Source organism: Haematobia irritans, chromosome 1 (assembly GCF_050003625.1).
Source record: "Haematobia irritans isolate KBUSLIRL chromosome 1, ASM5000362v1, whole genome shotgun sequence".
Taxonomy (NCBI): domain Eukaryota; kingdom Metazoa; phylum Arthropoda; class Insecta; order Diptera; family Muscidae; genus Haematobia; species Haematobia irritans.
Window position 1 is genome coordinate 268,043,624 of NC_134397.1, and position 12,467 is coordinate 268,056,090.

At 33.1% G+C, this 12,467-nt stretch overlaps 2 protein-coding genes across 2 annotated transcripts in view; one reads left to right on the forward strand and one right to left on the reverse strand.

Moving 5' to 3' along the window:
- LOC142223366 (uncharacterized) overlaps positions 1 to 12,467 on the reverse strand; it is a 111,149-nt gene that overhangs the window by 14,801 nt on the left and 83,881 nt on the right. The window lies entirely within an intron of this gene.
- Positions 8,814 to 12,100, forward strand: LOC142223184 (organic cation transporter protein-like). The gene has a single exon (XM_075293049.1). The coding sequence runs from the start codon at positions 10,072 to 10,074 to the stop codon at positions 11,812 to 11,814; it is 1,743 nt and encodes a 580-aa protein (XP_075149164.1). The 5' UTR covers positions 8,814 to 10,071; the 3' UTR covers positions 11,815 to 12,100.

A 12,467-nucleotide genomic window follows, 5' to 3' on the forward strand; every position in this document is an offset into this window, starting at 1 on the left:
TTTCAGCCGGAAAGGATGAAATTTGCTTCTCTTAGAGGCTCCGAAAGCCAAATCGGGGGATCGGTTTATATGGGGGCTATATATAATTATGGACCGATGTGTACCAATTTTTGCATGGTTATTGGAGATCATATGCTGACACCATGTACCAAATTTCAGCCGGATCGGATGGAATTTGCTTCTCTTACAGTCCCCACAAGCCAAATTTGGGGGTCCGTTTATATGGGGGCTATACGTAAAAGTGGACCGATATGGCCCATTTGCAATACCATCCGACCTACATCAATAACAACTACTTGTGCCAAGTTTCAAGTCGATAGCTTGTTTCGTTCGGATGTTAGCATGATTTCAAGAGACGGACGGACGGACGGACATGCTCAGATCGACTCAGAATTTCACCACGACCCAGAATATATATACTTTATGGGGTCTTAGAGCAATATTTCGATGTGTTACAAACGGAATGACAAAGTTAATATACCCCCATCCTATGGTGGAGGGTATAAGAATAAGTCTGTCTACTATATTTTCTTGAATTTGTCGAAAAATGTTTACTTTTTTTTGTGAAATAAGCGTGACATCTGCTCTTGTGATACAGTTAAGTTAACATTTTCTAAGATTAACCTAACATTTCTAAAATTAACCCTCTACGCTGATTAAATATTTACTTATGCCAATCAGAATTTATTATAAATATTTTTCATATTTTGAATTTTCAATTGTATTCAGAATACATGCATACAACGGGTCATGGGTCCAATTTCAATTTCGGCCGAACAAAGAGATTTTAGTGGTGTCATCCTTCTCTAAGCCATATGGTTTGTTCCTATCAAGCGAAGTGAATATATATATATATCAAAATAACATATCAAAAAAACGGTTCCAAAACAAAAAAACATATCAAAAAACATATCAAAAAAACATATCAAAAAAACGGTTCCAAAACAAAAAAACGGTTCCAAAACAAAAAAACATATAAAAAAACGGTTCCAAAACAAAAAAACGGTTCCAAAACAAAAAAACATATCAAAAAACATATCAAAAAAACGGTTCCAAAACAAAAAAACATATCAAAAAAACATATCAAAAAAACGGTTCCAAAACAAAAAAACGGTTCCAAAACAAAAAAACATATCAAAAAACGGTTCCAAAACAAAAAAACGGTTCCAAAACAAAAAAACATATCAAAACAACATATCAAAAAAACGGTTCCAAAACAAAAAAAAAAACGGTTCCAAAACAAAAAACGGTTCCAAAAAAAAAAAAAAACGGTTCCAAAACAAAAAAACATATCAAAAAAAAAAACATATCAAAAAAAACATATCAAAAAACATATAAAAAAAAAAAAAAACATATCAAAAAAACGGTTCCAAAACAAAAAAACATATCAAAAAACATATCATAAAAACGGTTCCAAAACAAAAAAACATATCAAAAAAACGGTTCAAAAACAAAAAAAACGTTTCCAAAACAAAAAAAACATATCAAAAAAACAGTTCCAAAACAAAAAAACATATCAAAAAAACATATCAAAAAAACGGTTCCAAAACAAAAAAACGGTTCCAAACCAAAAAAACATATCAAAAAAACGGTTCCAAAACAAAAAAACATATCAAAAAAACATATCAAAAAAACATATCAAAAAACATATCAAAAAACGGTTCCAAAACAAAAAAAAATATAAAAAAAAACATATCAAAAAAACATATCAAAAAAACATATCAAAAAAACGGTTCCAAAACAAAAAAACATATCAACATCTTATGAATGCATATTGTTAAGTATAAATATGGTACATAAGCTTTAAATTTTGATGGGAATATATATAAATTAAGAACAATATAACCACTATGGACATATCTGGTCGTCCTGCCTAAATATTCATATGCCAGTTAGGAATTTAACCGCTGACAATTTTTCAGTTAAAGTTAATAGAAGTAAATTAAATAATTTTTTAAGCATTGCCTTGAAGGTTCTAAAATTTGTTCAAAATAATAAAATCTAAATTAAACTAAAATGTTTTAATTTTGTTGAATCAAAATACATTATAATTAAAAAATTAAATTAACATATTATTTACAATAGCAAACTATAGATAAAGGACTCCAATTACATATGTAAGTCAACTCGATAGTTATGTGTTTGTTTGGTCTATTTGGGAACAATATCACCACATGGAATTATATTGACCATCGTCGGTTCATTTCTTATATATTTGAAAGAATACAAGATTTCAAATTTATCATAAATGATTATATCCGAACTTGATCAGTAAGTAGACGAAAAACGATTTACATATGGAAAAACTATTACAGTTGATAAATTATTTGCTGCGGAGGTAGTAAAATGAATTGGTTGATATTTTTTATTGTGCTACTTATATTCCAATTTAATTTATAAAAAAAAAACAAACAAAAAACAAACATTTGCCCACATATAAAATTTATTTTTTAACATTCCATTATTAATAAACGAATATACAGGGGGAACAAAACCGAGTGAAGGGTTTCACTATTTACAATCTTTACTAAATAGAAAATGTAATGTTATGGCCACAAAGATTGGACCGTTCATGACTGGAAATAGGTTATATGGTTAGATGAAACAAAAATAAACCGCTCTCCATCCCATGGTTCTCTGGTTAAAAAGCGCTTGAGATTAGTCGGATGTTCCCATAGAAAAAGCGCTTGAGATTAGTCGGATGTTCCCATAGATTATATAATAATATACATAGATGATCCAATTGTCTCCGGGAAAAAAAATGTGCCAGTTCCAAAAATTAATTTTCTGACATTTCGTTTTGATTTTTTCGTAAAGAGTCAGTACGAAACATTAATGTTCGTGCATTTGCTTTTGTGTTGTTCTGAAGAGCAATGCTGATCAAAATAAAATTTCGTATTTACGCGGTTTTGGACAAAATTTTTTGTTCAAATCAGGGATCCGGAGCGGTCCATTTTTTTCGCTCCGCTCCCGCTCCGGAAATAAAAAACGCTCCGCTCCACGCTCCGCTCCGAGAAAAAAAAATCGCTCCGCTCCTCTTCGAGAAAATTATAGTACAAACATTGTATTATTTGTTCAATTGAGTTTTATTCTATGGGGGCACAGCGTGACCCCATTTGTCGAAATCGGGCGATACATATATATGGGAGCTATATCTAAATTTGATCCGATTTCTTCCAAATTCAATAGCGTTCGTCCTTGTGCCCAAAATACTCCCTGTACCAAATTTCATCAAAATCGGTTAATAATTGCGACCGGAATCCTGTGAACAACAAATACATGGACAGACGGACGGACGGACACCAAGCGCTAGATCGACTCAGGAGGTGATTCTGAGTCGATCGGTATATATTTTATGGGGTCTAAAATCAATATTTCTGGTAGGCACATTTTTTGGCAGATCAAACTTTTTATACCCTAACCACTATGTGGTTTAGGGTATAATGACTTTAAAACAATGTTTTGAAACATTTTACTCCTAAGTTATTATATTCCGAGACTATTTCAATATCTTGCCCATTTAGTTTCCATTTTTCGTCCCGTGCTAGTCGTCCCCCTTTGCTAAACACCATCATTTTTGATTTACTCATATTCACCTTCATACTCCACAGTTAAACCCGTAATAGAAACAAAGGATTATTGGCTAAATACTAAAACATTTGATTTTAATGTATTACGCATAAAGTGCAAAACTTGATGCCAAATAAAGCATACTCGTAATTTTAAATATGCGCTCGATTTTGATCCCCACTGTAGGCTGTTTTATATATCTAGCTTTCCAAAAAAATGGGTTATCTCTATTTGTATGCTGTTTCCAAGCACAATATTTTTATGGATCTTGTATTACTGGCTAATTGATACTAATTGAAGTCAGTTTTGGTCTGTCTCCATTATCATTATTATCATCAACCATTATGATTGAAAGAAACACGGAGAGACAGTATCTATACCAAACAAATTAATTTCAATAAATCGCAATTTGTGCATACAGTTCAATCAAGACCAATTAATATAATTTTCTTTTATTTGATATTAACAATCTACTGTTACTATTAATAAAGAATTCCATATGCTGGAGAAAGAATTTTTTAATATAGTGTAAAACTATTAAATTATAGGTACAATGACCTAAGGAAATAGTAAACACAACTATATTCGAATTCAGTGAAAGACTTGTGGAATAGTGATATAATTTCCATTTATAAATGAAAAAAAATGAAATCTTATCGCCAGTATTGCAAGGGGTGCAAAATATGGTAAATGTACACTTTTTCTATACATGTAAAGAACACCCATTAAACGTTTATTCTGCTAATCTATTGCTAATGTCATAAAAATATGTCCATTACAATATAGCACTATGGACTTACTTACCAGTGTTCAATGCAATGACAAACACAGATCTAGAGTCGATAAAATGTGACATTGACAAAAGACAAATTTGGGACCTACTTTATTTCCAATTCTTAAGGACACATTGACCTTAGTTCTATAGATTTTTTCGTTTATGTAAACATACCCATTTTTAAGTCGAATCTCATACACGCAAAAAAATAATTCTTTCCTCCCAAACGAAAATTTAGACAAACAAAGTTCGTTTCTCATTTGCTTTTCGCTGTAAGGAAGTGTATTTGGAAGAAAAGTATATACTTTTTGTGATAAACGTTTATTCTTTTTCAGGATGTAAAAACAATTTCATAAAGACTAACTCAAAAAAAATGTTTTCTTGCTAATTGCTTTTTCCCTCACATCTTTCTCACATCCACGAGGTCAATGTAGAAGAAATTATACGATTTTATAAATTTTTAAAAATTTTTTTACCTTTCGCCTGGACGGAGAATCGAACCGCGGACCATGCACTTTGTAAGCCAACACACTAACCACTGAGCTATGTACCTGTTATGGTCATTAATAGATAATTATCCATATAAGTTATATATATATATAGCATAGCTTGCGGCGCCCACGAACCGAATAAACAAAGTTTATTTAACAGAAACAAACATTTAGTTTGGCACCGTGGAGCAGTGGTTGCTACGTCCGACTTGCATGCCAAGGGTCGTGGGTTCGATCCCTGCTTCGACCAAAGTTTTTTTTTTGTTTTTTTTACATATATTCCAGATATGTTCGGAAGATTCCGAAAAAATGTTCAACATTACATTGTACTATATTAAATTTTGAACTGTAAAATGTGTCTTATTAAGACCTAAAGCCAGAACAGTGTTTGATATAAACGAAATGGACTGTGTTGTTGATTCAAAAATAACTTTTTTTATTGAAAAAATAAAAATTTTGTAATAAACAATTTTTTTGGTGATAAAAGTTTAAAATTTTCGAAGCAATTCAAAAAACTGTAACAAAATAAAAACGTTTTCGTACACGTTTTCCAAACGTTGTTTTTTCTTTGCGTGTAAACACCCATAAATTTCCTCATACACGCAGAGAAGAAACATGATTGTGGCGACTATGTGACATTTTCATCGAACCCATGTTCGTACAGTGAACATACGAGTGGTGCTTAGTGCTAAGAAAAATAACGTGATTCTAATCTGAAATGTTATTATATTTATAAAAAAGTTTGTTTGAATTAAAAGAAAATTGTCACCATGTAAAATGTTATGGTATTCGTTAAAAGTGTTTTACTCCCAGTTAAAAGAACATGGTCAAAAAGTTGAAAAATTAAATGATCATGAAAAATATTCTTTTAAATAAAAATATTTATTTCTGTGCGAGTACTAAAAACATAATACGCAAGCGGGAAAGCGTTTTTTTGTTAAAGTTATAGTTCTTCGAAAAGTTTTTTACCGGGTATAAAACACAATAAAGACAAACAAAATAATGGAAATTTCCAAAAAATATTTTAAAAGTGTTCCAGCAAAAAAAATGAAAGTTGTTCCACAAACATTTCTTTTAAAGCCCATCCCAGAATCCCCCATTGAGTTTTTTCAACTTCCGATGCAGTCTTTTTGGACAAGTCCATAAACATTTCTTCTAAAGCGCATCGTGGGAACACCCAATGATTTTTTTTTTCCACTTCCGATGTAGTTCTTTTGGACAAGTGCTCAAACATTTCTTCTAAAGCGCATCTTGGGATTCCCCAATGGATTTTTCCACTTCCGATGCAGTCCTTGTGGACAAGTATTAGAAAGAACGCAATCAGGCTATTTTAGGTGCAAATTTTGGACAATTAAATTTTACAAAAAAAATAGAAAACTAATAAAAAAATAGAAAATTAATAAAAAATTAAAAAATATAAAATCCCCGCAGGGATTTGAACCTGTGCCGTTTGACTTTTTCGTTCCCATGGAAGTCTTTTGAGAAGGTTTTGCAAATTACGACAATTTTTAATTTTTTTGTTGATTTTTAATGGAAAAATATATATGTATACGAAAATATATGCCGAAAATGAAACGATGCATAACATAAAAAAACATAAATTTTTAGAAAAATATTTGATAAAAAAAAATTGCCGATGGTGAGATTTGAACCTGCGTTTCTTATTTTTTCGTTCATACTAATAAAGAACATCTCGAGAAGCAATTATGTTATTCCTTGGTGTCGTATTACGATCATATCACAAACATTTGAATTGACCTTTCGACGGTTTGTGTTCAATGACGTTTGTGACTGAGTGTGCTAAGGTGTTCTGTTATGGTGACAGCAAACCCAGGTTCGTTCAACCCCTGGTCGGAGCGAAAAAGGGTTTCAATTTGTAAAAATTAGATAATAGGAAAATAATAGTGTAATAAAACATATGGATGAAAAAAAGTGAAATTGGTTGAAAAAGAATTGTTTTCGCTTTTTAAATTACTTCATTCAAATTAACTTCCAGGGCACAACTTCTATAGCAATGCAAAGGATCCAAAAAGGGAGTACTTCCGTCCTATGACAAGCCCGTGTAAAATTCATTGGAGATGATCCAAGCTTGCACTACTTCCGGATCACATATTGGGGATCCAAACTACTTTTTTGGAAGCTCTTTTTTTGCTTGGGTGCTATGGAAGTTGCGATTAAATACTTGCTAGTATTGGTCCAAATGCATTCACGTAGAAATACAATAAGGAAAAGTTAAGAAAATTTTATCTTTTATGCTTTTCCTTATTTCGTTTGGTTGGAAAGATTTCTTACCGGATAGGCTCTATAAAATTAAAAAACCAGAACATTATTTATTTATTATTGCGTGTAAAACTAGAACACATGATTTTGCTTCTTATAAACGCAAAAAATAATTCTTTCCTCCCAAACGAAATTTTAGACAAACAAAAATCCTTTCTCATTTGCTTTTCACTGTAAGGAAGTTTATTTGGAAGAAAAGTATATACTTTTTGTGATAAACGTTTATTCTTTTCCAGGATGTAAAAACAATTTCATAAAGCTTAACTCAAAAAAACAATCTTTTCTGCCTAATTGCATTTTCCCTCACATCTTTCTCACTTCCACTAGGTTTTTTTTTTTTAGTTCCTAGTACCTTTTTCTGTAATACAAACAATGTAGAGAAAATTATTCGATTATATAAATTTTTTAAATTTTATCTTCGCCTGGACGGAGAATAGAACCGCGGCCCATACAATTTTTAAGCCAACACACTATCCACTGGGCTACGTAGCTGTTATTGATATCAATAGTTAAACAGTTAAATTTATTTAAATTTAAATTTAGCATAGTTTTCGGCGCCCACGAGCCGATTAAACAAACTTTATTTGTAAGAAACACACATGTAGTTGGGCACCGTGGAGCAATGTTTAGTACGTCCGCCTTGCATACTATGGGTCGTGGGTTCGATCCCTGCTTCGACTGACCACCAAAAAATTTTTTTTTTGTTTTTTGTTTTTTTTTACATATATTCCAGATACATACATATATTCCAGTTTACATACTACTATATTAAATTTTTACTATGAAACTGTAAAATGTGTCTTATTAAGACATTGAGTCAGAAAAGAACAGTGCTTGATATAAACGAATAATTTTTTTATTGAAAAAATAAAAATTTTGCAAAAAGTTTAAAATTTTCGAAGAAATAAAAAAAACTAACAAAAGAAAAACGTTTTCGAAACGTTTTTTTCTTTGCATGTAATTATTTTTTTATTTTGGATTGTTTATATTTCAATGCATTAAGAAATTAACTCTTCGCATACAAATGTTAGTTAAAAAATCCTAATGGTAACAGATTTATGTAAAGTTATAAAAAAATCCCATTTACATTTATTTTATTTCATGAAAATTAGTTCTTTTGTGTTACTAAATCCGAAATGAAATGGAAAATTTTACTTAAATTGTGTCTGTATTGATTTTCGTATAGACATTTTATCAACTTTTAAGTCAAATTTTTTCCTCCAAATATGATTAGTAAAAATGTATTTTTTTAGTAAATATTCTTTAATTTGACAAAAAGTATTTACTTACTTGTATCGTGTTGCAATTAGTAAAATACTTTATTTAAAAGTTTCTAAAACAAGCCTAAATTTTCTTTCATGGTGTATTCACTGAAACATAAATATAAACCGACCCACCTTAGAGTTCATACAATACCTAACGCACTTATCTAATTTAGCTTAGACCGACCGGCTTCATCTCTAACACATCTGTTCGTGGTACACCTCTGCAAGGGGTTAATATTTACCACCTTTCTGTTTGTTGCTGTCCCTACCAAAGCACTCACTTGTTTGAGACAAAGAGTGTAATTTATGTGCGGTTCTCTTCCCAGCCTCGTTCTCATTTCACTTGGAATCGAGTGAAATACATTTTGTATCTCATGGCTCTGTTCTAAATGTATGGAAGAGAACGAAAGACCTATTAGTTTAAGAAGATTCGCCGGCATTATTCATCAGTTTCGGTGCGCGTTTCAACCAAAAAGCTCAGCAATCGTTTTTTTTTTTTTGTTACATATCAAAATGATGCAGTAAATATAAACAAAGAAATACATATTAAAATATAGTTAAAAATTAAAAACAAACCGATAAATGTGCAATAGTGTATATCTTGTGAATACCATCAACACCAAAAGCCCTTTTTATACGTGGTACACCACTAATCAATTACCAATACTCAGTGTGTATTTCTTGCTGTGAGTTATTGACAAGGGGCAATGTGGGAGCAAGTGTACGTGCCCATATTCAATAAATGCTATTTGCACCACCACCACGTCTCCGTCATGTGTTTACAGAAAATTACTTTTGAAGATTTTCTTTAAAATATGAGCGCGGCCCAGTTAGTTGCATACGGTTTGTCAGCGAAGCGAGAGCTTACCCGGAACAACGCGGAGAAACATTGTTGTAAAACTTTTTAGATTCATAAACTTAAAGAGTGCCCCCCCCACCGCACCGAATGCCCATGAATTATCAAACTTGTGGGCCATTGCATTGTAGTGAATAAAACTATTGAAAGGAAAACTATTTTGGTCACGTCTATGTTAATGAATAAATAATTAATATAAACAACATAATCTAAAAGCGAGAGAGAGAGAGAGAGACAATGAGAATAAAAAAAGTAGATAAAGCACGTGCACTCATACACTGAGAATATATATGAGATTTCACACAGATAAAGGATGTAGATACATGTGTGTCAAAGAAATTAAACAAACGTACTGTGGCCAAAACTTATCACCAATTCTCATCTCGTATGACGGGACCAAGTGTCGCCGTTCAAAATTGAATGAATTTACCCTTAACACACAAGTCTAGCTGAGATAACATACGAGGTTCATTAGCATGAAATAAACACAAGCTGGCTGACTGAGGAAGGAATAACGTCAACAACAACAAATACTACTTCTACAACTGAACTATATGGACTCGCTCATGTAAACAAGGCTACAACATCTTCAAGTTTCAAGTGATACGGCGAGAGAAATTGTTTGGGAGTGTGTGCCAGGCTAGAGAGAATAATTTTTATTTCCTATAGAGAAAGAGAGAAACAAATATATAAACAACCACCCTATTTTAATGACTGGTCGTGTCGCGCCATATTAAATTGTTAAAAAATATTTCTTTGCTTCCATCACATTATTATTCATCCTTGTCAGCTCAGAGGACTTGAGAGTAAAGCTCTACCAACTAGCCATTCAGCATGGGCTACGATGAGGTTCTTACTCATCTTGGTGATTTCGGGCGTTATCAGAAAATCATATACTTCCTCATCTGTCTGACATCAATCACTTGTGCCTTTCACAAACTAGCCGGTGTTTTTCTTCTGGCCAAACCAGATTTTCGTTGCATATTACCATTTGAGAATGCCTCAGAGGTGGAATATAATGATTTACGGCCCGAACTTTGGCCGTTAGCATATCCTAAGGATATTTTGGGTGTGGAATATCAAACATGCTCCTACTATGATGTCAACTTTAGTGATAAACATTTTAATACCTCCACCGCTTATACGACAAATCGAACCAAGGAATGTTCCCATTATGTCTATGATAAGACAAAATATCTCAATAGTGCCGTCACCGAATGGGATATGGTGTGTAGCCGTGGTTTTCTAAGAGCAACCAGTGATGCCTTATTCATGTTGGGAGTTTTGGTTGGCAGTATAGTTTTTGGTCAAATGTCTGATAAATATGGTCGTAAACCCATATTTTTTGCTTCTTTGGTCATCCAAGTGATATTTGGTGTCTTGGCTGCTGTATCTCCGGAATATCTAACATATACCACTGCGAGATTTGTGGTGGGGGCAACCACTTCAGGGGTCTTTTTGGTGGCCTATGTGATAGCCATGGAAATGGTGGGACCAAGTATGCGTCTCTTTGCTGGCATATTTGTCATGATGTTTTTCTCTGTGGGTTTCATGTTAACGGCTGCCTTTGCCTATTTCGTCCATGATTGGCGTTGGCTTCAAATCGCTCTTACCCTTCCCGGCCTATTGTTCATGTGCTACTATTGGATTATACCCGAATCGGCTAGATGGTTATTATCGAAAAATCGTAAAGAGGCTGCCATTGCTAATATCCAAAAGGCTGCCCGATTCAACAAAATTGAAATATCGACAGACCTTCTCAATCAACTCTTGGATGATAATCCCACGGAAGAGAAGAAGCCAACAACGGAAGAGGATGAAAAACAGCAACAGGCCAGTGTATGGGATCTTTTGCGATATCCAAATTTGAGGAAGAAAACTTTATTGATATTTTTCGATTGGTTCGTTAATAGCGGAACTTATTATGGTCTCTCCTGGAATACAAATGATCTGGGATCAAATGTTCTCCTAAATTTTGTCATTTCGGGCGCTGTCGAAATCCCCGCCTATACTTTTCTACTCTTTACGCTCAACAAATGGGGTCGTCGTACTATTCTCTGTGGTTGTATGTTGGTGGCTGGCATAGCCCTTCTCCTTACCATTGCCATACCTGGAAACATGAACTGGCTGCTCATTACATGTGCCATGCTCGGAAAGTTTGCCATAACTGCATCCTATGGAACCATTTACATATTCTCTGCCGAACAGTTTCCTACAGTGGTGCGTAATGTTGGTCTTGGAGCTGCCTCAATGGTTGCTCGTATTGGTGGCATTTTGGCACCCTTCTTCAATATGCTTGGCGATATATGGAAACCCTTGCCCCTGATAATATACGGGGCCATGGCCTTTATTGGTGGTCTCTTGTCACTTTTATTACCCGAGACGCATAACAAACCCACATTGGAAACCATAGCCGATGGAGAAGAATTTGGCAAAGCTTCAAAGGTAACACAATACCTGTTGGAAGAGGGCAAAGAACTGCAGAATATGGAGAAAAGTGAAACATTGCCATTGAATGCCACTGCAGGAACGGTGGATGGTGGGGAGCATCAAAAAAATGGCCAAAGTAGATATTAAATTCTTATAGATTTTATTTAACATTTAAGTTTTGTGTTAAGTTTTATGTTGTATTTGTGAATAGTACTTAAGTATTTGCTTAGTTGCGTATATGGATGACTTTTTTGTTTCTTTAGGTTAACTTTAGTAAGAAGTATTGTTTTAGAGCTTTTCTTCGTGACTTATGATTTGTTTATTACTTAAAACGCTTATAAGCAATGACAACTATTATTAATATTTATATACCAATCAATGTTGGCAATAAACCAAATTTTATTTTTAAAAGCACACACACTAAGAGAAAAAACGTGTTGGCCTATTATTTAGAAGAGATGTTGAAAATAATGAATGATACGGTAAGTAGGACATGTACCTTGTCTAATATAACTTTTTTGTCTAATATGTACCACGTATGGACTAACTCACAATTTACACGCAGAGAAGGAATATGATCACCTCAAACATATTTCAAGAGCAAAATGTTATTTTTGTATGGTGACCATGTAACATTTTTGTCACTAAAATGTTATTTTCTCGTCAAATATAACCTGCTTGCCGAAATCAGATACATGATTTCAGAGAAAATAACATGGTTGCGAAAACCATGTTAAATGGTCACCACCCAAAAATAACATTTTGCTCTTAAAACATGTTTGAGGTGATCATATTCCTTC